We start from the raw sequence: 27,870 nt of genomic DNA on the forward strand, positions 1-27,870 counted from the left end.
GAGAAAACATTCAGCATTTCGTTATTTGGGATTGGCTAACTTCACTAGCATTATCTTCTCTAACTCCATCCATTTACCTGCAAATGCCATGATTCTATTCTCTTTTATTGCTGAGTAATATTCTATTGTGTATATATGCCACTTTTTTATCCTTTCTTCTATTGAAAGGTACCTAGATTGGTTCCACAATTTATTGTGAATTGTTCTGCTATAAATATTGATGTGGCTGTATCCCTATAGTATGCTATTTTTAAGTCCTTTGGGTATAGACCAAGGAGAGGGATAGCTGGGTCACATGGTGGTTCCATTTCCAATTTTTCAAGAAATCTCCATGCTGCTTTCCATATTCCAAATTGGCTGCACAAATTTGCAGTCCCACCAGCAATATATGAGTATACCTTTTTCCTCACATCCTTGCCAACACTTATTGTTGTTTGTATTCATAATAGCTACCATTCTGACAGGGATGAGATGAAATCTTAGAGTAGTTTTGATTTGCATTTCTCTAATTGATAGAGATGTTGAACACTTTTTCATATATTTGTTGATTGATATCTGAGAAGTGTCTGTTCAGGTCCTTGGCCCATTTATTGATTCAGTTATTTGTTTTTTTGGTGCTTAGCTTTTTGAGTTCTTTATATACTCTACAGATTAGTAAAATGCTTTTAATTCAGGATGGGAGTGACACTTTTCTGAGTATACATTGATGTATATTTTAATTTCTGGAAGCATGCTTTATGTCTTAAGTAACCAGAAACAAAATAAGATCAATCTAATAGATGGGAAGAAAGGAGAAAAAAACATACCATCTTAAAACTAAAAGCATATGGAAACAACTCTACTGTCATTCAAGTGAATGACATAACCACACTATAGAGTAGGAAAAAAACTAATCAAAGTAATTTATAACACAGTGTATTAGTTACCTAGTATTACTACAGTAAAATAACCTGCAGAAACTAATTTATAAAGATGAAAGTTTTATTTAACATTATAGTTTTGGAGGTTCAAAATACAAAAGGTACAGCATAGGCTTGGCTGAGGCTGAATCTTTACTTTGTCACCTCACAGGGCTGATGACAGTGGTGGCTGCACATACATATAGGAGTAAGTGTTCACAACTTGAACTAGGAACAAAGAGTGAGAAGACAGGAAGGGTCCCCTAATACCTTTGAGTAGCCTCTCCCAGTGACCTAAGGACCTTTCCAGTAGGCTCCATCTCCTAATAGTGCCTCCTTGCAGATCAAGACTCATTCATGAACTTTTGGGGAATACTCAAACTACAGTACTCATTAATTAAGTATGAAAGTTCAGTTTTGGACAAGTTTGAGGAAAGAATTACAAACAGTGAACTTTTTTTAAAAAGTATTTTTAAAATTAGTTCTAATTAGTTATACATGGAAAACACTGAATTCTTTTAAGTTTGAATTGCTGAAATAATTCTGAAATTGTTTTGTATGTAATAATGGAATTTGGCAGATGAATAAGTGTTGGTGTTATTAAGATACAGGGTTCCTCAGTGGAAGAAGAGACATACAAATATGAATTGAAATAGAGGAAATAAGGATGGACTGGATTTGAAAGTAATGGTGTTTCTGAAATATATGTGCCTTTATACATGTATTATGTTTATGTATTTATATGTGTGTGTATACAGGCATATATTTCCTAGTTCTCTCTACATGTAGAAATAGCCTAGAAACAAAGACACTCACATAGAAGTGACCTAATATATACTGTAGTATATATAACATCTAGAATCTTGGTCTTTAATACCATTCTCTAGAGAAATGATTGATTTAGAACTGAGGCAGGGGAGGTACATGAGCCAATATTATTTTGTTAAACTAGAAAGTAAGTAACAATTCAGAAGAAAGAGGAAAAAAGAGTTCAGATCTCAAGGGCATAGGAACTATGTTCAAAGAGCTTCTACTGTTTAAATGTGGGGCATGGTTAGCATCAAAAATAATTAAGGGCAGAAATACTTGGTGGGGGGAAGTAATACTTATAGGAGAGAAAAAAGAATCCATGAGTTTGTGCTGTTAAGTAAGTAGGGGAGAAGTGCTAGATTTGGAAAATCATTCTGTAGTCATCATAGTAAAGACTTCTGGAAAAGGTCAATAAATGCTAACTCTAAGCAGACTTTTTGGTAAGGAACAGGATTACTTACATGGTTTTACAGTGTCATGCTATAAACGGCATAAGTGGAAAACACCACTAGTTGCAAGGAAAAATATTAGGTATACATTGGAGAAATTGGACAGCTTTAGATAAGATTTTTGAGATCAAAATTGGCAATTGGCATCATCAAGACAGTACTTCTGATTGTGGCAGTATAAAGAATTTAACAAATCCCCCACCCCTGCCAAGAACCAGTACAGAATTAGACAGAATTGTCTATAACTATTTCATGTTTCAGAAAATTGTCCAAAAACAAAGGATAAACTCAGAAACATCTATTAGTGTTAGAACAGCAGGAACCTGTAGCAGTAAAGAAAAAGCCAAACAACAAAAAAGATTTCAGGTATACTAAATGAGTAGCAAAATGATAAAACACGTATTTTCTTCTTTTTAAAAATTTTTAAAATTGTTAATAGATCTATATTTTACTTATTTATTTATATGGTTCTGAGAATCGAACCCAGTGCCTTACACATGTCACAAATGTGAACACTCCAGTCAAAAGATAGAGGTATCAGACTGGATTAAAAATGGAATACCCAGTGCTTTTGTATGGCTCATGAATTAAAAATGATCTTCAGTCTTCTAAAGAAAAAAAAAGGTAAACCATCAGTGAACAATCTGAAAAGGAAATTAAGACAATTCCAAAGAATAAAATAACCTGGGAATAAACTTAACCAAAGGTGTGAAAAACTTGTACATTGGAAACTATAAGTCATTACATAAAGAAATTAAAGAAGACCCATGCCATGCACATGGATTGGAAGATTCTATATTGTTATGATATCAATCCTGCCCCAAGCAACCTGCAGATTCAATTCACTTCCTAACAAAATTCCAAAGAAAGGTTTTTTGGGTTTTTTTTTTTTTTTGGTAGAAATGGGAAAAGATGATTCTCAGATTTCTATGAACTGTTCAAAGTTCTCTTAATAGCCAAAGCAATATTAAAAAATAATAACTTGAGGACTCACTTCCTGATTTCAAAATTGATTTTCACAATGTGCCAAAACCATTAAATGGGGGGAAAATAGTTACTTCAACAAATGATAATGGAAAAATTGGATTTAATGAGTTTTTACCCTTACCTTAGACCATATACAAAAAATTAGCTCAAAATGAATCATTGACCTACATATAATACTTACAACCATAAACTCTTAGAAGAAAACACAAAAGTAAAACCTCATGACTTTGAATTGACAATTTATTCATAGATATGGCATGATAAACAAATATATATACATATATATGTATATATGTATATATCATCAAAAATAAAAAACTTATGTGCATCAAATGATATTATCAAGAAAAAAAGGCAACCTTTAAAGCAATTTCACCTCAGGTATATATCCAAAAGAATTGAAAACAGGTACTCAAACAAGAGGATGTACATGCATGTTCATACTATTCACTGTAGACAAAAAGTAGAAGACATACATGCAGAATATATAATTCAACAACAGAAATACAAAAAAAATAAAAATTGAACTAGGGACTTGAATAGATATTTCTCCTAAGAAGATATACAAATGATCAACAATCACATGAAAAGATCCTCAATATCATTAGTCATTAGGGAAATGCAAATCAAAACCACAGTGAGAAGGCTAGGATATAGCTCAGTGCTGGAACTTCTTCCCTGCATGCACAGGGCCCTGAAACTCATTTCCAGCACTGCAAAAACAATCACAACAAGCAACAGCAAATGAACGATAATGAGAGACCACTTCATACCTACCAGGATAAGTATGATTTAAAAGGAAATATAAAAACAGCTGTGTTATCAAGGATGTGGAAAAATTGGAACCCTCACATATTGCTGTGGGAATATAAAATAGTTTGGCACCTGTATAATATAGTTTCTCAAAAGTTTAAATGTAAAATTATCATACAGTCTTGCAATTTCACCTCAGATATATATCCAAAAGAATTGAAAACAGGTACTCAAACAAGAGGATGTACATGCGTGTTCATACTATTCACTGTAGACAAAAAGTAGAAATAGTCCTAGTGTCCATCAAGGAATGAATGGATAAACAAAATGTGGTATAACATACGAAAGTAAGCTCTTCAGCCATACAAAGAAATAAAGGGTTGATACATGTTACACAGCAAGGATGAACCTTGAAAACATAAGTGGAAAACACCATCAGACGTAAGAGGTTACATATTATATGAATCTATTTATGTGAAATTTCAAAAATGTAAATTTATAGAGAATACAGATTGGTGATAACTAAGAACAGTTTGTGGTGGAAATGCAGAGCCACTGGTTACTGGATCTAGGGTTTCTTTCTTGGCCAATGAAAATGTCTTACAACTGGATAAAGGTGGTAGTTTTACAACATTGTGAATGTATTACGTGCCACTGAGTTGTTCACCTTTAGCAACTTAATTTTAGGCTACGTGACTTTTAACTCAAAACTTTTTTTTTTTTTTTAAAGAAAAGTTGTAGAAGTTCCCTCTCTTGAATGAGACTAAGGAAACATAAAAACGAAATGAAATATCTGATCCTAGAATGAATTTTGAAGAAAAAGTCTCTTAAAGAATATTTATTGGTTTGGTCATGGTAGTGCATTCCTATAATCTTGGAGACCTGGAATCCTGAGGCAGAAGATTGCAAGTTTAAAGCCAACCTTAGCAATTTAGCAAAGCCCTGTCTCAATCTAAAAGGGTTGGGGATATAGCTCAGTGGTAAAGCACCTTTGAGTCCAATCCCTAGTACCACACACACAAAAAAAATTGGGTCACATGTTTTTTCAAATTTAAGACTTTAATGGGCCATTAATTTAGTGGGGTCTCACAAAGGATATTTTAATGAATTGTGGTAATCCACAATAGAAGCTATCTTGGTTTATCATAATAAGAGTAATCACTTTTCAGGAAAGTTTGTTACTGATTATGTTTATATTCATATACATATTTACATTGGTGTGCACACATACATATACACATGTACATGTATGGATGTATGTATGCATATTGAATTATATTATAAATATATTTTTATGTATAATATCCCAAATCCATAAAAGCTAGTGCCTAGTGTCTTAGACTAATGTTCAGTTTTTAATCATAAAAAAATTGGATCAGTTGACAAAGTTGGAGTATAAATGGGAGATTAAATTTAAAATATTGTTTATGGTTGTTAAATTTTCTAAAGGCAATAACTCTACTCTGGTTGTAAAAGAAAATGTCTTTATTCTTAGGAATATACACTGAAATGTCTAGGAGCAAATGTCATGATGTATGCAACTTAAACTCAAATGCCTTAGACGAAATGTCCTCTAACATGTGGTTACAAATTTTGAAGCAAATGGAACAAAATTTTAATAATAGGTTAAACACAATACATTCTATATGGATGCTTGATCTGTGTACTACTCAGACTTAATACTTTTCTATAAGTTTTAAATTGTTTCCAAAGACATATTTTTTTTAAATCTTTGTATTCCTAATGTACCTTAATACATAGAAAATATACTGTGTATTTCTGTTCTTTTCAGAGATAAAGACCATGCTGAGTTTGATGTTTGTTAGTCCCAGACATATTTTTATACTTTCCATGTTTATATATATTTAAGCCATATACAGTAGAGTTTTGCATGGTTTTTACATTACATAATACTATGTAATCATTATGCACCTTACTTTCCTCACTAACAATTACATTTGAGGAAATTATTCATGATAATGTATGCTGTGATCACTTACTCATTTTCACTGCTACATAGGAACACCAAAAGTCTTGTGGTTTTTTTTAAGTATTTTCTGTAGTGCTGGCTTAGTAGTCCTGAATTCTTCTACTTTGTACTTATCTTGGAAGGTTCTTATTTTTGCTTCAATTCTGAAGAATAGCTTTGTTGATACAGCAATCTTGGATGACATCATTCCAAACCCTCCTGAATTTTAAAGTGTGCTGAGAAATTAGAAATAATTCTCATTGCCTTGCCCTTAAATGTGACCAGACATTGTTCTCTTGAGGCCTTTAAAATTCTGTCCTCGTTCTGAAACCTTTGAAATTTACTCTCAGGTTTTTTAAGATATGCATTTTTATTGAGTATAGTCACTCTGCTGTACAATAGATCTCAGAATCTTTATTTTTCTCATCTAACTAAAACTTTCTATCCTTTGATCACCATCTCCCCATTTTCCTGCTCCCTCCTCCCAAAAAGGAGGAAATGCTATCATTTGTTGTTATAGATGAACCTGGAAGACACTATTTTAAGTAAAATAAGCCTAGAAAAGAAAGACTAATACTGCATGATCCCACTTATATGCAAAATTTGATACCTTTTTGTGAAAGCTTTAAAGTCTTTTGATAGTGACTCACTACACTATTCAGATGCTTTTCAGTTTAGTGAAACAGACTTGAGTGCCAGCTTTGTAGTAGTTATGTGTTAGGCAGAAGGGTTCAGCAGTATGTAAGGCCCAGTGTAGTCTTTGAGTAACTCAAATTTTAACAAAGAGAGCATCAGACAAACAGAACATGAGCAAAGAAAGCAGAAATAGAAGGTGAAAGAAGAGTTCTGAGAGCTAGATAAGTTTCATATTAATCACATAATACTGAGTCTGGAAGGATGAGATGATTTTGGTATAGAGTGCAGACTTAATTTTGTATGTGTTTTCAGACATTTTTAGTATCAGAACCCTAATGGCAAGAACCACAACAATTACAATAATAATGTCATAACTTACATGTTGCATACTTATGTGTTATTGCATACATTTTCAGCTAATATGCATTGATAATTTATCAAGGTACTATGCTGAGAACTTATGCATTACCTCATTTCTTATGCATAGCAACCTTATGAGATAGGTATTTGAGGGTTTTTTTTTCTTTTCATTTTACTTTCTGAGGTTCAGTGAGATTAATATATAAAACAAGTTGAAAGCAAAGCTTCATTTGCTAAGTTGCTTGTGTGGAATAGAATACATTTGAAAACCACTGCCCCAAAGAATAGGAAGATATCAAAGGTTTGAGGAGTAAAAGTTTCATAATCAGATTTGTATTTTACTTCTATTATTCTAGACACTGTATGGAGTTGAAGGAAATAAAGACTGGATTAGGAAAACTAGTTATGAAACTTTTACATTAGTCTGGATTAGAGAATATTAAAATTAAGATTCATCTCACTCTAGTCAGATGGCAGTTATCAAGAATACCAGCAATATTAAGTGTTGGCGAAGAGGGAAGGAAAAAGGTTCACTCAGACATTGCTGGTGGGATTTCACATTGGTGCAGCCACTCTGGAAAGCAGTATGGAGAGTCCTCAGAAAACTTGGAATGGGGCCACTATTTGACCCAGCTATTCCAATTTAAAATCAGCATCTATAGTGATGTAGCCACATCCATATTTATAGCAGCTCAATTCACAGTAGCTAAACTATGGAACCAGCCTAGATGTCCTTCAACAGGTGAATGGATAAAGAAAATGTGATATATATATATATATACATAGTGGAATATTACTCAGTCTTAAAGAAGAATGAAATTATGGCATTTCAGGTAAATGGATGGATCTGGAGAATATCATGCTAAACAAAATAAGCCAAACCTCCAAAACCAAAGGCCGAATGTTTTCTCTGATAAGCGGATGCTACTCCATAATGTGGGAGTGGGTAGGGAAGATTGAAGGAACTTTGGATTGGGCAGAGGGGGAGAGGAGGGGAGGGGGTTGTTGGGGTGGGAAGAACAGTCAAATGAGGCAAACATTATTATCCTGTATAAATGTATGATTATACGACCAGTGTGACCTTGCACCATGTTCAGCCAGAGGAATGAAAAGTTGTACTCCATTTGTGTATAATGTGTCAAAATGCATTCTACTGTCATGTATAACTAATTAGAACAATTTTTTAAAAAAATTTGAACTAAAGGTTTTCACATATTCCATGGAATAAGTTAGAATTGATTAAAGGGAATAGCAGTTAATGGTGGACCAAGAAGAAATTTGCACATGTTACATGAAGGAGTAAGCTATGGCAAAGAGAAATACAGGAAATAGTGCAGCTTGAGAAAAGGAAAGAGACTCCTTGATTTAATGGAACCGTGTTATTAAGGTTAAAGTGATATACAAAACACGATTTGGGTCAGTAATAAAAAGAAAAAGTAAGAAATGGTGTACTTAATTTAACTTCATCTTGGTAATTATGCATGGTGTATTTTCTAGAGTCGCCACTTTTAGAAATTATAAGAGTAAAATTTAATTAAGAGTGCTTATAAAATTCCACACTAGTAGAGGGAGTACAAAAAAGGCAATAGAAATAAAAAGAGGCATAACAAATAAATAGCATGAAATAAACTACTGTGTGTATGGCTATCTTTATATAGTGTATATATCAATACTTGTAATTAGTAATTCAATTAGATGATCTAATTAAGAGACAAAGTTTATTAGACTGGATTTAAAAATATATCAGAGGCTAGGGGTGTAGCTTAGTGGTAGAGTGCTTGCCTAGCAAATGTGAAGTCCTGGGTTTATTCCCTAGCACTGGGGGAAAAAAAAAGCCATTTACAAAAATTAGAAGAAAAATTGAAATAAAAGGTGGAAAAAGATATACCAGGCAAATTGCAAAAGCAATAAAGCTGATGCAGTTATATAATTGTGGTGTCACTTAATGACAGGAATGCAGTCTGAGGAGTGCTTTGTTAGGCAGTTTCATCATTGTTTGAATATCATTAAGTATATATACCTGCACAAAACTAGGGAGAGAGGGAGAGGAAGGAGGAAAGAAACAATAGTTTATTATACCTAGGGCCATAATAAATAAACAACAGAGATTAAATCAAGCACAAGAGAAAATGATAAAAGCAAAAGACACAGTAAATACAGGATGTATGAGGCTGCTGCAAGCGTAACATGGCTTACTATTTTTTAATTAGTAGAGTATACACTAATAAAATGTATGGTATAATAAGTACGTGAGCCTCTTATAGTCATTTATTTTTATTATCAAGTTTTATATACTGTACCTAATTGAATGCTATACTTTTAATATGACTGGCAGCATGGAAGATTTGTTTTTGCCAGCATGATCACAAATATGTGAGTGATGTATTGTGTTACAGTGTTAGGACAGTTACAGTGTCACTAGGTAATAGGAATTTATAACATCTGTTATAATCTTAGGGGACTATTATTGAATATTCAGTCCATAAATGACCAAAAAATCATTATGATACACAAGACTATTAATATTAGACAAGCAGACTTGAAAGGGGAAAACATTAGAATAATGCCAACATCTAACACATGAACTTTAGTACAACCTTGGAGATGAATTTGGAAAGAAAATAATTGTGTATTTCCAAACAATTAATATGTTCAGTGAGTGTTATTACACTGATTTGAAGAATAAAGACAAAACTAAAAGTCTGAGAAAACAAACACTCATAGTTTATGTAGAATTTATAGTTTAACCAAATATTTTCCTTCAGATAGCCCACAAATATTGACTTTTTCTCTCTATGTTATTTCAAGTGTAAGATTGTTGGCAACACAAATATAATTAAATGCATTTGGTAAGCCTTTGCTCTTGTATTTTCAGGAATTCAAAATGTCCTCAGCCTCTTTTGTGCAGTCCTTACAGAAAATAAGGTTCTCTTCCATTCTGCAAGTTTCCAGAGACTTAGTGATGCCTGTAGAGCCCTGGAATCATTAATGTTTCCTCTTAAATATAGGTGAGGTTTTTGCTTGATAATTTTATTTATTCCCAAATTATGCATTACTTATTGACAAGTCAAAATGTCATGATACAATGATTTTTAATTACTCAGTCATATTTTATAGTTTTACCATATCAAGAGTCATGATTTTAATAAAATGTAGCCTAGAATTTGGGCTTTTCCATGTTATCCCTTACTGAGTATTGGATAACTTAGTGGGGGAAAAAAAACCAATTTTTAATGTGAATGGTATTGTTACTAACATTTAATTCTCTTGAATGCAGTTTGTGATAAAAGTCTTTAGTCAGGGTTGTTTGATATTGAAGGATTATTGTTAATTTTTAGAAGTTATAATGGTACTATTGTTCTGTTAATAAAGACTCCTTGTCTTGCTGGGTACATTTGGCAGAAATTTAGCCACAAGCTACTTGGGAGACTGAAGCAGGAAGATCACCCATTAAGGTTACTCTGGGCAACTTATTAGCAAGACCCTGTCTCAAAAACTAAAAGGCTGGGGATTGAGTTCAGTGATAAAGCACTCCTGGGCTTAGTCCCCAATACCCCCCAAAAAGTCCTTATTTAGATACCTACTCAAGTATTTAGATGTAAATATCTGGGGTTTTCTTCAAAATAATATAGTAAGGAAGAGAACAAAAGTATGTAGAAACATATATGATTGTGCATTGGTAATGGCCAAAACTTGATTGGATACATGGGGCTTCATTATAAATTTTTTCCTGTCTCTGTATTTTTCAGGAGTATGTTTGAATTTCCCATAATAAAAAGAAAAAAATATATAGGCAGTGATGCCAAGTAGTGCTCTATGTAGAACCCTAATATACTGATTTCATTACTTCAATTATCATAACATCTAGGAAACTTAAGTTTATACAAAACTGGATAAAATTTTAAGACTATCTCCAGAATTTCTTTAAAGATTTTTTATCTATGTACTTTTATTTACCTTATAGATAAAATAGAATGTTCTTGGTGTGTGCATGTGTGTGTGTGTGTGTGTGTGTGTGTGTAAAAGAGAGAGAGCATGCCATTCTTACTGAATGCAAACATTAAGTATTGAAAGTGAAATTTGAATGAGTAGATTACATAGACAAATCATTACTTAGTCTTGAGAGAAGAGGTTCCATCAGTGTTATTCTGGATTGTCAAGTTTCTATTTAAGGAAAAATCTTTTCAAAAAATACTAAAAGACCTAAAGAGACTACTTAATTAAGAGGAAGAAGGGATAAGGAAATTTGCCTTGGTTCCATTTACTTTGTGTCCTGTTATGGTTAATAATATCTTAAAGATTTTTTAAAAATTGTTTCTTTTAGGAGGGGAGGGGGGATAGTAGAGAATAGGATAGACAGCAGAATACATCAGACACTAGAATGGCAATATGTAAATCAATGGAAGTGTAACTGATGTGATACAGCAATCTGTATACCGGGTAAAAATGGGAGTTCATAACCCACTTGAATCAAACTGTGAAATATGATATATTAAGAACTGTAATGTTTTGAACTACCAACAATAAAAAAAAATTGTTTCTTTTACAATTTTAAGAAGCATGACAGCATTGATAATTTCTAAATATAGTTCATCTAAAATTTATGCAACATAAAAAGTGAAAGAAAATGTGTTTATGTTGTGGAAAAACAAATGTATGACACATATTTTTATTATTTCCAGTTATCCTTATATTCCCATTCTCCCAGCTCAACTACTGGAAGTTCTGAGTTCCCCAACACCTTTCATTATTGGAGTACATTCTGTCTTTAAAACTGATATCCATGAACTTGTAAGTATTCATCTATTCATTGTTAAAATTTCTAGTTATTGATTTCAGAAGCCTTTTATATTTCTTTTAGTCCTGTAACATTTTAGCTAATTACTATTTGCAGATCTGTTGCATTATCAACAGTGACTAGAAGAACATCATTGAAGAGTCAAAATATATTAATTTTGCCTTATTGCATATATAGGAGAGTTTACAAAGGAATTCGTAAATATATTTAAATACCACTCTGAATATATTATTTGTGTTTTTATACATGAGAAAAGAAGATAATTAATTTATTAATATTTTATTTATACTTATTAGAGCTTAATTTATTCATATTTAAAGTGAGACATATAACACTGAATGGCTGATAACTAATGAAGTAAAAGTATTCACAGAAGAGTTTAGTTTAAGTGGAACCAAGTTTGGTATGATCCCCCCATCCAATTTTTGTATTCTTAATTCCATATGAATAGAAATACCAAAGAGGGAAAAAGCAGTTCTAGAACAATGTATTTAGTTCTGGATATTGAACTTTAAGAGGGACTAACAAGATAAAGCCCTTCAGAAGAGGATATCCAGGATTGTCAAGAGTTTAGAAAACCTATATTGTATGCTAACATAAGGAAATGTTTAAGATAATCTGATACTGTTCAATAGCTAAAAATAGACATTTAAGTAACTGTCATAGGTCACTTAAATATAAGCCATTTCTATATAAGCATTTGTTAAGACACTTCAGTTTAAGCATTTCTGATAAAGTTGTGCAGTAATGGAATGGGTTTCCTTATGTGAGATGAAGAGTATACTTTCAAATTCTAAGTGGAATGTAAGGAGGGTTTATATGACAGTCTTTAAAGAAAGAAGAAAAGATTTACTGACAAGTTTAGATTATATTTGTGATTCACAGATCATCAAGACTTTGTTATTCTACTTCTGTTTTATTTTCAAATGCTAGCAAGTAAATGAGCTCTGTTGAAATTTACACAGTAATTAAATTGTAATTATAATCAAATTAGAGATATGATTTAAATAAATAGAAGATTATTCAGCATTGTAAACAAGACCCTCATTCATATAGGAATTATTCTTCCTAACCTTGTATGTTGTGATATCTAGTTCCTATTTAACTTTAGTATCACCATATAAAAAGATAAATAAATCAGTAAAACCTAATCACTACTAAATAGAAAAATATCCATATAGTTTATAAATAATTTTATTACTACTAAATATAAGTAGTCACTGGAAATAGGACAAAGCAAATATTACCAAATATAAGATCTTAAATTTTTAATGAACAAATTAGAATAAATTACAATCACATTATCAGTGAAACAACTTCACTAATTTTGGTTAGTTTCCCATATCTTTATGTTTAAGTGTTTTTCACTTATAAAATGGTTAAAAATTAGGTTTTTGCATAAGCACCTAAATGTTACCCTTTTGATATACTTTTTTTTTAAAGAGAGAGAGAGAATTTTTTAGTATTCATTTTTCAGTTTTCAGTGGACACGACATCTTTATTTTTATGTGGTGCTGAGGATCAAACCCAGCACCTCTCGCATGCCAGGCGAGCGTGTTACCACTTGAGCCACATCCCCAGCCCTTAATATACTTTTTATGTACCTTTTTATGTTGGTTAACTCTTATAATAAATATTAATTTATTTAGGATATATCTAAACTACTACAATAAAGCATCAAAATGCAATGGCTTGGACAAAATAAAATTTTATTTAACATTTATACAGCAGTCCATAGACATGTTCCATTATGCCAGGCCAGTTTGCTCTTTTAAGTCATTTAAAATCCAAGCTTCCTTCCTTGTTTCTCTACCAGAATCCTCTCAGGCATTGTCAGAATCTGAATACTTGAGGCTAGATTGCTGCCAGTTCATAGTTTCAGCCTATGGATAGAGGACAGGACATAAGAGAGCCTTAAATACCTCGTTTTGAGGGCTGTGGGTACACGTGTCATTTCTCATGTTCCGTAGGCAGAAATTCAGCTACAAGCAACACCTAATTTCAAAGGAAGCTGAGAAACAGAGGGTAGCTGAGAAGCCATGGATCCAGAACTCTACTGTAGACAGCCAGGCATCCCTTCCATAGTCAATTCTTCTCATTTTGAATTAATCAAGGCCAAGTTAATTTGCTTAACAACAAATATACTTTATTAATTATTGGTTAATATTTTTTCATCTCTTTCAGTTAGATGTAATCATAGCGGATTTGGATGGTGGCACTATCAAAATTCCTGAATGTATTCATCTCTCTTCCCTCCCAGAGCCACTTCTACATCAGACTCAAGCAGCTCTTTCATTGGTATGATATTTTTTAATAGTAAATTTTTCCTCATCTAAATCTGAAACAATTGGAATTAAAATTCATTGTCAGTGTAATTTAAGGAGAGTTATGTTTTTGAAGCATGAATGTATTCCCTTCCAGTTTTTGGAATAGAATTCTTCATTTACCAGGTAATTATCTAAGGACTATACTTTGAATCCTAATTGAATATTCTATGTTCATTTCTTCACCCAGCATATTTATTCAGTAGCTATTATATACCATATACTGTGTTAGATATTGGAAATACCCATGTGAACACAACGATAAGACTACCTCAAAACCCCTGATTCCCCTAACATCCCCCATTACAAGTTAATTCTGTTTCCTAATGTCTGTTCTGGCATCTCATTCCTCTGTGGTAGATGTGCTACCTGCAAAACAGGGTAATGTTGCCTTGACAATGTTTTTAGGTTAGTAGAGAAAGATAAGACTTTTGAAACATTAAATATTCAATATACTGTGCAGTCAAGTTCTAGAATCTTATGGCCAGGGCTTTTCACACTGAAACAAACTTAATTTTCTTATAGTTACATTATTTTACTTAAGTTGATTTTTAAAAATACACTATTTTATTCTATTGACAGTCCTTTCGGTGATTATTTATCCATGATCAGTAAATCAAAAGTTAGAAATTCTGCATTCTGGCCAGTGGCTCATGCCTGTTATCCCAGCAGCTCTGGAGGCTGAGGCATGAGGATCATAAATTCAAAGCCAACCTGAGCAACTTAGTGAAGCCCAAAGAAACTCAGCAAGACCCAGTCACTAAATAAAATATAAACAAAGTCTGAGGTTGTGGCTCAGTGGTTAAGTGCCCATGAATTCAATCTCCAATACAAAAAAAAGAAAAGAAAGAAAGAAATTCTGCATTCCTTTTCAAGATGTTAGTAGAACTAAGGCCTTCATATTCTTAATAATATTCCAATCTGCTGTTTTCTTAAATAGAAGCTTAGAAGTCAGGTGTTTACCAGGAGGGATTTTATTTTCAGAAAATTTGCAATTTGATATTATTGAATAAATTGCATCTCATTTCTAGACCTATTTCATGGTCTTTATCTATAGGATGAATGGCTTACACAGAGATAAGTACATGTCTATTTCCCAAAGTGACACCAGGAGATGATTTTGGATGGGATATAGTCAACCTTTTTAAATTATAATAATTATAGTTTATTATAGTGTATATTTAAAATATCATACAAAACCTGTGATTTCACAGATAATGTCATCTAAGAAAATCTAGGTTTTAAAAGGTGAGTTGATTTAAATGAAAATATTAACCATATAAATGCACAGATGGCATATTAATATAATAACACCTGAAAAAGTAGTATTTGAGTGATTGAGGAAAGTTTATTATTTCTAGAAATTTTTTAATGATTAAATCATTTTTGTGAACATTTGACAGTGATGCTAATGATTTTTTCAGGGATTAAATATCAAAATTAACAATAATAAGAATTTTAGTTTTGAGACAGTGACTTCATAGAAATTTTGCTGCTTACTGGTATACTTTACCCTACAACAAAATTGCCACCAAATTTGATTAATGTTTAAAATCATTTTTGGTAAAACTGAGTATACCTGCTGTTATATTCATCAAGCACAATGATGAATTATGTACCACAATGTATAGCATTATATACTATGAATAAGAGATAAGAACATAGTATACTGTCAAATTAGGACCAAAAAGATATCATATTTGATGGACCATATGGGAACTTCAACATGTAAGTATATGAGCTTCATTTGGTTAGTAAATAATTGTAATCAAATATCAATGCAGTACTTCAACAATATAATAACCATGGATGATTTTAATAGATAACAAAACATTATCATAATGTAGTAGTGACTGAGTGATTTGTTTATAATTATTGTCAGTAGTTGATTTTAAGGGTAGTTTCAAGTCTTGATCTAACTATTCCATGAAAGAAAATCTTAGTATTTGAAAATGATTCTGCAAAGATAAAACATTGTTGTACATTGATAAAGTATAATTTCTTTTTCTCTGTGCAAGTCCTTCATGGACCCTTCTTTGCCTCCTCCTCTCCAATGTGCTTTACTTCAAAGCCTAACTCATACGTTAATCCTCTTATTCTTTTTAACTTTCCCCGGGTTGAATTAGTTATATTTTATATTTCATATGTTATAATATCTATATACTTAATAAGATTCATCACATTGTATTATACTTTCCCATTCTGGACTACAAAGGTTAAACTTTCTCCTCAGTACTTTAGTTAATTTAGTTTTTAATTTTACTATGAAACAAATACCTGTTTTCTAAAACCCGTCTACATTGATACAAAGCTCTGCCCCAGATTATTCTCTTCCCAGTAGTTACTAATATTTTATAGTTTGGTGTATATTCTTTGAGAACTTTCCATTCTCATTTTTTTTTGTATATCAGCATGTACATGTCTGTGTACATCTAGGGTTCATTTTATTTTATAAGATCGTATTATGAGGATTTTTTTTTTAGAATGGGTTTGCCCCTGTTTTCTCTTGGAGATCTTTCCACAAAGGTACATGAGAGGGCTGCGATTATGGCTCAGTGGTAGAGTGCTTGCTTGCATGTGTGAGGCACTAGATTCTATCCTCAGCACCACATAAAGATAAATAAATAAAGGTATTGTGTCCATCTACAACTAAAAAAATGAGCTACCTCAGCTAACTGAATTATAGTTTTGTATTTCATGCAGGGAATATAACATATTCTCTGTATTAACATTTCATTTTAATGCCATAAGGAGATTAAGGATAATCTTATTGATTTTAAGATATTTTTTATAACAAAGCTTTTTTGTTTTAGATTTTACACCCAGATTTGGAAGTAGCAGATCATGCTTTTCCTCCTCCACGAACAGCTTTATCTCACTCAAAAATGCTGGTAAGAAGTTGAATATTTAAATTTGGTATTTTTTCAAGAGACCTATATTTCTGTTAGTAGAATTGTTAAAGAAACTGAGTGAAGTTAGAGTTAGATATAAAAAGTACCCCCAAAATACCTAAATTAGAAAATAGACAAAACACTACCAACTGTCCTTGTGTTCTGCTCTAGAAGGTGCTAATGGCCCTGTAGGAAAGCGGCTATGAATGTTGCTGGAGGAGACCAGTTAAGTATAGGACAAAAAATTGGAACCTGGTTTCTAGCTTGGAAAACTGCCAGATTGAAAGGGTCAAGGCAAGTATTTTTAAAAGGAGGAAGCTTACAAAAGTGAAAACAGTGAATGTTATCATCAGAGAGAATAAATTGAAGAGTGAGTGAGTAAGAGAGTTCTAATTCAAAGTCATAAAGTGGAGAGTAATAACAGAGGCCCCTTTTTATTTTTTTCCAGTAAGTTTCTTAGAGATAAAATTCATGGCCTAATAGGAGCCTCATAGAACTAGGCAACTTTGACAACTACATTCATGACCTCCATTTCCTTATCAATTAAATAAATCTATAACTTTTCTTACAGTTTTGAAATCATGATTCTATTAAAATGTAGATCATCAAAGCAGATTTTTAAATCATATTTTATTAAAATAAGAATAAATTTTTATAAGTTAGATAAATTTTGGAAGGATTTCATAAGCTTTTAAAATTTAGTCTCTTGAGGTTTTTTCCCCCCTTTTATGTGCATTCTTTTGGTGGGCATAGAAGTCAAAGGACTTGGGAGATATGCCCTCCTTTAACATAGTACAGAGAATAATGCATTATTTTTTTTTCTCTAGAGGAAAATTGGACATACTAAGGCAAGTTTGGTTTGATTTAGTATGAAGAACTGTTTAACAGCCTAAACTACCCAAAGATGGGAAGCACAGACAGATTTAGTCTTTCCAGATTTCTTTTTCATCTTTTTGACAAGTTTTTTTTTAAAAGAAATTAAATTACCTAATGTATTTCTTATATTTTCAGGATAAAGAAGTACGAGCAGTTTTCCTTAGACTATTTGCACAACTTTTCCAAGGATATAGATCATGCCTACAACTTATAAGAATTCATGCGGAGCCTGTAATACATTTTCACAAAGTAAGATACAGTACCAAATTACATCCTTCAAAAAGGATTTAAATGATTTAAATTTTTAAATCTAGTTCATTTTTTTCCAGCCATATTTTTTTACTTTATCAAATGTGACTAAAAAACCTCTGCTTTGAGTGCTTAGATGACAATTTTGTTGTTGTTGTTATTTTGTAGTTGTATATGCACAGCATGCCTTTATTGTATTTATTTTTATGTGGTGCTAAGGATTGAACCCAGTGCCTCACACATGCTACACAAGCACTCTGCCACTGAGCTATAGCCCCAGCCAATTTTTTTTTTTTTTAGTTGTTGATAGATCTTTATTTTATTTATTTATATGTGGTGCTGAGAATTGAACCCAGTGCCTCGCACATGCTAGGCAAGTACACTATCGCTAAGCCACAGCATCAGCCACTAGCCTGACAATTTTTAATAATACTAAGTTACTGACAATATTTTGCTTTAGAGCATGTTAACTTTAAATTTTTTTTAAAGTTGATTGTTAGTTTCTGATTTTTCCTCCTGTTATATAGACAGATTTATTTTTTTATTTCAGGTATTAGACAAAAACCCTTTTTGAAAGAAATATATTTTATAACAATGCATAGTTATTCATGAAGGCATTTGTACAGACTTTGATCATTACATTGTAATTTTATTTTGACCATTTTTCATTGCCAAGTAATAAATTATCATTTCTCATTTTCTTTCTTTACAGACCGCTTTCTTGGGGCAGCGTGGTTTGGTTGAGAATGATTTCCTCACAAAAGTACTTAATGGAATGGCATTTGCAGGTTTTGTTTCAGAAAGAGGCCCACCCTATAGATCCTGTGATCTCTTTGATGAGGTATAATTCTTATAAAATGACTACATAATTTATAGACAGAATTAGTATAGTAGTTAAAACTAGAGAAGCATTTTTAACCTTTGTTCAACATGTTATCAATTAAACATAATATAATCCAAATATTATTTATTATTATGCTTATAATCTTCATTTGTGGTTAGAAAAATGTAAATATAGGATGTTTCAGAAGTACATAAAAATTTTGAACAACTGAATTTTCAATAGTTGATTAAAATCTTCTTGAAAATTTGACAGGGATGGTATTAGTAGAACTCTTACTTGTAGGAAATAATACAGTGATTCCTCTATCAGTCTGCTAGAGAGAAAGGTCTAATGGATGCATAGATGCAAACTGTATTTACATTTAATCAGTACCACGGAGCCATAGTTTATCATTATGGCATTCTTATTAACCAACAATCAACATTTGTCTAGCTCCCTCTGAAGATATTAAATATGTGAAAAACATATTTCGTTTCTATTTTCAAGGAATTAGCCATATAAAAGGAGAAATAGAGCCAGTGTGACTCACAATAAAGATGCTGTTTTATAAACAATGAGTATTATTCCCACTTCAGTTTCTGGAAAGAGCACTATACTGGAACCAATAAATCTAAAAGTTCCTTGAAGTCTGTAAAAGAAAACAACCTGAACTCAAAACCATAGATAATATAGTAGTGGTCATATTTTGCTCCTGGTAGTTTTATGTAGAGAATATAGGAATCAAAGACTTAAAGATTCTTCTTCGTAGGAGAAGAGTCCTTTAGTCTTTGTAAAGATAGTTAAGGTAAGAATCAAAGAAATGAATGTTTCAGTTCTGAATATGAAGACCTGTACCAAATGCTTTCGTTAATAAAAAACATGCAAAGATTTAGGAGAGATTTTCCTGGTGTGGGTAATTCTTTCTTTCTTCCTTCTTTTCTTTTTTTTTTTCTTTTTAGTTGTAAAAAGACATAATACCTTCATTTATTTATTTATTTATTTATTTATTTTTATGAGATGCTGAAGATTGAACCCAGTGCCACACATGTGCTAGGCAAGTGCTCTACCACTGAGCTACAACTCTAGCCCCAATTCTTTATAATCAATTATTGGGTATTGCTTCTTTACTGCTAACATGTATTATGACTGACCATTGCTTATACAAACATTTATATCAGCCTTTAGATACTGAACTAGACAACTGACACATAATGTCTAATGAAGTTAAATTAAATGTCCTCCAAGGTCCTTTCTAGTTCTTAAATTTTGTTAGTCTCTGAAGCTTTATTAACGGTAACATTGGTGTATGTACTCTTTTTCTCTTCTGTCCAATTTTTCCTTACTTATTCCATTTGATTTATCACAACTAAAACGGCAGATTGATTATTCGCAGAAAACTTGCTTATCACTGCCTTTATTTTTGTAGGTCCTCCTCTGGCTTCTACTTTTTACTCAGCCATGACCTCCTGTTCTTCATTTTCAGCCCTTATCTCAACACCTCCTTCACAATTTCCAAAACTCATTGACTGTAGGAACTACTAAACTGCATTAGTGTTAGTCAGCTTTTTGTTTCTGTGTCTTACCCCTATACTCCTATCAAATAGGCATCCAAGATTTATGAAAAAGTTTGCCTTTGATTAACAGTCTTTCTGAATTCTGGCCTAGTATAGGTAAAGCTGTAGTTTTATATGTGTGTATGCACCTGTGAGTCTATTAGTTTCTAGAAGAAAGAATCTATATTGTTCCTTTTCTTTTTTTATCTTCCATCTGTTTTTTTCCATCAGCATTCTTTTCTCCACTCTAAGTATGTGTTACACTTACACAGTTTTCCCAGTAAATTTTGTTAATAGGGAAATGGACTATCATCATGTTCTTCTATTTTAATTTAGAGATGAGGAAATTGAAGCCTAGAAGTTTTAAATGATTTGTCTTAGATCAAACTGTCAGCAGAGGGAGGACTAGAGTCTGAATACCTTGACATAACCATTGGTTCTTTTATTGTGAGTTGGAAATATTTGGAGACTTTATGACTTTCTGAATTTCTCTGAGTAAGAGAATTCTCTTGCAAACAGCCTTTGGAATGATAGGATCTCTCAGTTTCAGAAATTACTTTTCTCAAGAAGAAATAGGGCCCTAAATCATTGAGGAGGGACCACCAGGCAATCCATGAATTCAGTAGACCTTTATAATCCAGCATAGTGGTGAAACCCAGTAAAAATCTGCAATATTTTGTTTTAAAAATAATATATGTTTTGGATGTTTTTTGTTTTGCAAATTGTATAAAATTAGCACATACATTTTTAATTCAGCATATTTTGGAGTTGATGTTCTACCATTTGATTCTTTTTCCAAGTTGGTAGCTTTTGAAGTAGAGAGAATTAAACTAGAAGAAAATAACCCATTGAAGATTATAAAGCATGTCAGAGAACTTGCTGAGCAACTGTTCAAAAATGTAAGTAAGTATATTTATTTAGATAGTGATTAATTTTAAAAGTATTAATAAAATATTTCCTTTGTAAAACTAAAAAGTTTAATATTTCTGGTGGTAATCTATTTGCTCTGGACTATAGATTACAATATATTATAGTTGATACTCTTCACCATATTTTTCCTGTCCATCACTATTATGAAACATCTTAGTAACAATTTTTCCATTTATCATTTGCCCTCATTGTGATTTTCATTTTGATCTCATTTTTAAGACATAAAGAAAAGATTAAATGTATTGGAGATCAGAAGTATGTCAAATGGCATTGACTGATGTGCTCTACTTCAGTGTAGTACAGAGATTGTCAGCTAAATGATGAACATTATTTGAGTTGCGTTGTTTTGAATAGATAATGGAGACTGAAAGAAGGAAAGCAAAATGACTGGTGACCACAGAAACCCAAAGGTGAAAATATTTCCTGGATAGAGGAAATGCAGTAAATCAAAAGATTAAGATGTGGTTAGGCATAAATTAACTGTGAAGTGACACGGAACTTGCATGCTTGTGAAATAATGGATTTTGGCTAATAGTGATAGCAATTCCCTTGCTTGTGCAGCTTTGAGTCCTTTTGCTAAGAAAAGTAAAGTAAGTAGGTACTTCTTTGGTACTTCAAAGAGAAGTAGTGGGAAGATATATTCGTAAAGAAATATAGTTAAGAAGGACTTGGGGATCAATATCCCGGCGCTAGTAAGTGTTGTTTAATTCAGTTGTTTGGTCATTGAGTCATCTGTCACTACTTTTACATATTAATTTGAAATCTGAGAAGCAACTGGATAAAAGCAGGAATATTAAAATTTCATGCCATATTATTCAATTGTCTTCCTTTCCTTTCCCCTTTTCCTTTTCCTGTAATGAGAATTGAACCCAGGGGGCTGTGCACATACTACAAACCCATTCTACTCCTAAACTATATCCCCAGTCCCATTCAATTCTTTCTAAATTTCAAGTTTTACATTCAAAATCTGACCTTTCTTTGAGGGAAAGAGTACTTTAAAAAACAGCTAATAAAAGCAAAGCTCAAAGGTTCTATATATGAACAAACAAAATCCTTTTATGAGTTTTCCTCATCTAAATCTTGCTTAATAGTTGACAATTTTAAGTCCTGTTTTATCAGTTGCTAGTGATTCACTATAAATTTGGCAATATATATGCTTTGCCTAGCATATAAAAGGAATGTTAATATCACTAATACATGCAGAAATCATTAGACATAGCATTCTTGTGCCTGTCAAAAGATTAATTTCCATTTTAAATTACTTAACACAACGATACTTTGACTATTTTTTGTAGATTATAAGTTGTTTTACTAAGAAGCAATATTTCATATTCCTAAATGTTACATCATAACATATTGGTTTAGCAAAAGCATAACTAAATGGTTTTCCTGACACTTTATATGCCAGAATCTGTTTCATGCATTTATTAACTGAACATATTTTTAGTTGTTTATAACTATGTCTAATATAATAAATGTATTTCTTCCTTAGAAACTGAAACTTAAAAAAATTAAAAGAATTCTTTTAAGAGGAAAACTTGTGTTCTGTGGTAGTCTTTGTTATTTATGATGGATGTGTAGAACTAATATGTAGCCAAATCTCAAGAGAAATTTCTGGTTTTCCATTATAATAATAAATATTGAGTGGTTAGTGTAGTGTACCAGGCATGGAATTAAGCACTTTAAATACATCATCTCTAATGCTTACAACACTATAAAGTAGGTGTCATTATCCCCATTTTACTTCAGTATTTGGTTCTAGGCTACTAAGGGTTGGAATCCAGATTTTAAATTCAAGAATTTTCATCTAATTCTTATCTTTAATCTGTCAGCTTGACTTACCTTAAATTTGAGAAAATAATGATCTTTCCAATACATGTCACAACGTGTTTTGACATACATTTCCTTTGACCTTAGAAATGACCCTCTGAGATAAATAGGGCTGGTATTGAATATATGAAAAAACTGAAAATTAGATAGTTTTTTTTTCCTTGTCCCGGGTAAGAATGATTTATTGATGGATTTCAGAGAAGAACAAATGTCAAATGGGAATTAGTTCAGTTAAATCGTACTGATCCCTGATTAACTAGATTTTTATTTTTAGGTCTTTTACATCTATTCCAGAATTTCAATGAGTTATAGCCAGTTAGTGAATAGAGTTTGGGTTTTGGTGTAGGTTTGTCTCCATTACATGAGTGCTCAATGCATACAAAGGCATGTGCCAGCCTGCTTTATTGTAAAGACAGTTTTTTTTTTCTTTTCATTCTAGTACTGAAATTTTATGATACATATATTTACATTAAACCAGTACATAACTGAAAATTGTAATAAAATGAATATGCAGCCAGGCGAAGTGTTGCATACCTATAATCCCTGCAGCTTGGGAGGCTGAGACAGGAGGACCTTGTGTTCAAAGCCAGCCTGCAATGACGAGGCATTAAGCAACTCAGTGAGGCCTTGTCTCTAAATAAAATACAAAATAGGTTGGTGATGCGGCTCAATCCTTGGTACCAAAAAGGAAAAAAAAAAATCCCAGTAATTATACATTATTAAAGGCGAATAAAAATACTACACATTTCTTTAAAAATGACACTTCTAAAGAAATGATAATGAGTTATTTATTCTATTACTGTATAAAAGACTGTCTGGTTAGGTAAGAGCTCTTCAACTATGCTTTATATTTCATGAGTCCTGGGACTTTGTCCCCAGTATATTTCACTTAATGTAATTAGTTCCATTTATTCAATATATACTTAGTAAGAACCTACTAGTGCCAGGAATTCTCTAGGTGTATGATTTTCCTAATACCTTTCAGAAAAGAATACATATACATATGAGAGAGAGAGAGCGCACGTGAAGCAAGAGAGAGAGCACGCGCAAGAGAGAGAGTGCGCACACACACGCATACAAGGATCACAGTATCCCCTTCAAAGGCACACCTCTAATGACCTAACTCTTCCATCAAGCCCCACACCCTAAAGGTCCCACCAGCTCCCAATAACAGCACAGGCTAGTGACTGAGACTACATGGACCTTTGGGGAACATTCAAGATTCAAATTGTAGTAGTGATAAAGTTGCTTTTTTGGGTTGATGCCAGTTCAAGATATCCATATGGTTCTATTTCTAACTAGGCAAGTTTTTTTTAAATCACATTTCTAAAATTTCCTTTTGGCTATTTCCTATTATCAGGTTAAAATTGAGACCTGGTGATCCATTTAAATGTTTGTAAATACTTTATTGTACTGAAGTCTGGTATGTGTATCTAGCTTTTCTCCTTCACCTCCCTTTAAAGAACCTCAAAAAATCTTAATTTTCTAGTTTCTTCTCACCACTGAGGTTTTGCCAATGTGAGTATCCAAATTATAACTGGAGCAGCTGCTCTTCTATCTTTCAGGAGCTTCCTGAATTATTATTTTTTTAAAAAAAAGAATTTGGGAACTTTGGTGCAGTGGAAAGGTGGAATAAAGGAGAAGGAAAGAACTAAATCCATTAGAGACAAGTTGTATAAGTAGTGTCAGAATTTATACAATGAAGATTTTTGGCAATACATTTATATATTTTTTTCTGTTCCTATTAATTACGCTGAGTACTGCCCACTTTGGCTTTCAGAATCTCCTATGTTTACATGAGCACATATTTAGCTACTTATCTGCCTCATACCTATGCTCCTTATATATACTTATAAAGGACTACTGACGGTATACAAAATGAGAGCATTAAAGTAGGCCAAGATAAGAATTGTATAAATTTTCCTTCCAGTACATTAAGCAATCAGTTGGACATATTTGTTTTGTTTTGTTTGTTTTGTAGTTGTAGATGGTCAATATGCCTTTATTTTATTTGTTTATTTTTATGTGGTGCTGAGGATCAAGCCCAGTGCCCCCACGCATGCTAGGCAAGCGCTCTGCCATAAAGCTACACCCCAGCCCCAGTTGGACATACTTTTAATCTAGTACGATCTTTCTAAATGGCTTTGCATCTGCAATATTACATACATATTTGCTAAAGTATGTAATTTGTCTGAAAGTTTTGTTAAATGTTAAAAGAAAATTGGAAGACATTTTCATATAAACATGATATTTCTAATTGAGGTTTATATATATTTCATTGCCTGGCATTGAACCAAATAGGTGTTAAAATCAAAAAGGCATCCTAATACCACCAAAAAAACCCAAAAATCATATTTGTACTTTTTTCCAACCATGAATAAAGGGATTTTTTTCATTAAAGGAAGGAAGTAAAATATTGTAATTACCTATAGTTTAGAAAGTCAAGACATAGACATAAACAACTTACTTGATTATGATAATGAAGTAAGTACCCTAAACCAAACTTTAGACCTATCCATCCCATCTAGTTTGTTCATTTGTGTCAAGTTTCTTGTGATTTAATTTATCCATAGTAAAATTAACTTTCTTCAGTACATTTTTATAGGTTTTCACAGATGCATGTTGTCATGCAACCACTAGTACCATAATGAGTACATAGAACATTTCTGTCACCCCAGAGAGTTAATATCCTTGCTGGCAACCATTTGTCTGTTCTGTCTCTGTAGTTTTGCCTTTTCCATAATATCATTATGAAGGGTGGTTTTTTTATAGTTGGCTTTATTCATTTAATATAATTTATTTCACATTCATCCATGTTACTGCATATATTAATTGTTAATTACTTTCTATTCCTGAGTAGTATTTTATTATATGGATATAACAAAGTTTTATTTTATCAATAAAACTACCATAAACATGTAGGTTTTTGTGTGAATATAAGTTTTCATTTGTCTTTGATAAATATTTATGAGTGGGATGCTGGAATATATGGATATGACATTTAACTTTATAAGAAACTGTCAAACTCTTTTTTCAAGTATCTTTATTATTTTGCATTCTCACAGCAATATATGAGGATTCCAGTTTGCTCTACATCTTCACCAGCACTTGGTATTATCAGTTTTTGTTGTTGTTTGTTTTTGTTTTAATCATTCTAATAGGTGTGTGGTAGTATTTCATGGTGCTTTAAATTTGCATTTCAGCAGGCAAAGGAGAATATAGGTCTCTTAGCTCATCATTGTATGCTCCCTTGGTGCTTGTGACAGAATTACTTGTCCTAGAATAGAGAATCTCCATCTGGAGTCTTGAGTGAGAGTATGACTCTCAGCACCAGGCAATCCTCCTCTGCCCCAACTCGTGAAATGTGGCAATGTCTGGAGACATTTTTGATTGTTGCAGCTGGAGGGGATGTGCTACATTAGCTAGTGGGTATAGGCCAGAGATGCTTCTTAACATTTACAATGCACAAAACACTCCAACCCCACTCCAAATTTAGAATTATCAAGGCCAAACGTCAGTAGTGCAGAGGTTAAGAAACAAATGCTTATTTAGGACAGTCAACACACTAGATATACTAAATACAAATTTATTTGCATTTAAGGATAAGACATTAATTCAGCTGGGTGATCATTGAAAGGCCTATGAGGTAGCAAATTTGTTTGATGTTTCATTACATTGTATACACTGCCAGACAACTGGAAAGAGTCCAGTTACATTTTGACAGTGTTTTAATGATTTACTCCAGTGTTAGTATTATCTTCAACTGTTTGAAAGGATGTGTAAAATTTACTAACCCACATAGCTCTAGGTGTAATTGGTACATGCTAAGTCATTTAAAACATCTGAATTAATCTAGGAAATTTGGTAACCTCTAACAAGCTCACACTAATTTGTCATTCACTGCTAAGACCAATGTGAAGAAAGATTTTTTTTCTCCATGTGACTGTTGCCTACTTTGAAATTTCTGGAGGGCTAGGAGTTTTTGCTTTATTTGGCTTTGTTTGGCTTTTATTTGGAGCATATTCTCAGCCCTACACATTCACAGCTAGTCTGCTAAAGGGAAAGAAAAAAGAGAAAAATCTGTTTCCAGACCAGATGATGAATATCATTTTTTCAAGAAAAATGAAAAATCATTGAATTCCCCATCACTGTACTTTACTCTTTTTTTAATTTTTATTTTTAATTGTAGATGGATATGATACCTTTATTTTATTTATTTATTTTTATGTGGTGCTGAGGATTTGAACCCAGTGTCTCACACATGCTAGGTGTTTGAGTGCTGAGCTACAATTCCAGTCCCTGTACTATACTCTTAATCTGGATTACAGAGACCATTCTTGAAAATCATTATCCAAAATTCTGTCTTAATGATAGTTCATTTTCACCTATAATCTCAGTGATTTACAACCCTGAAGTAGGGGGATTAGAAGTTCAAATCCAGGCTTGGCAATTTAGCAAGATCCTGTCTCAACAAAAAGAAAAGAAAGAAAGAAAAGAAAAGAAAAGAAAAGAAAAGAAAGAAAGAAAAGGGTTTGGGAATGTGACTCAGTAGTGCAACTTCCCTGGATTCAATCCTCAGAAACCACCACATACACACACACACAAAAGATAGTGTATTGTGCCAGGCTTTCTTGGGTACCTCATTTTGGTGGCCTTGGACAAAATTGTTGCTGGGATTATTATAAGTGTTTTCTTCTCTAAATTTTTGGTTATTACTTTGTATTTGCATTTCT

General features: G+C 32.3%; 1 protein-coding gene across 5 annotated transcripts in view; it reads left to right on the forward strand.

Annotated features, from left to right (window-relative positions):
• Positions 1-27,870, forward strand: part of Sbf2 (SET binding factor 2) — a 426,980-nt gene that overhangs the window by 210,586 nt on the left and 188,524 nt on the right. For all 5 annotated transcript variants that reach the window (XM_077798180.1, XM_077798181.1, XM_077798182.1 and 2 more), the window contains exons 7-13: positions 9,739-9,871; positions 11,546-11,654; positions 13,846-13,959; positions 16,799-16,876; positions 17,888-18,001; positions 18,714-18,842; positions 21,178-21,276. In XM_077798180.1, the coding sequence (XP_077654306.1) occupies positions 9,739-9,871; positions 11,546-11,654; positions 13,846-13,959; positions 16,799-16,876; positions 17,888-18,001; positions 18,714-18,842; positions 21,178-21,276 (776 nt within the window). The remainder of the gene's footprint in view (positions 1-9,738; positions 9,872-11,545; positions 11,655-13,845; positions 13,960-16,798; positions 16,877-17,887; positions 18,002-18,713; positions 18,843-21,177; positions 21,277-27,870) is intronic.

This window comes from Urocitellus parryii, chromosome 4, assembly GCF_045843805.1.
Source record: "Urocitellus parryii isolate mUroPar1 chromosome 4, mUroPar1.hap1, whole genome shotgun sequence".
Classification (NCBI taxonomy): Eukaryota; Metazoa; Chordata; class Mammalia; order Rodentia; family Sciuridae; genus Urocitellus; species Urocitellus parryii.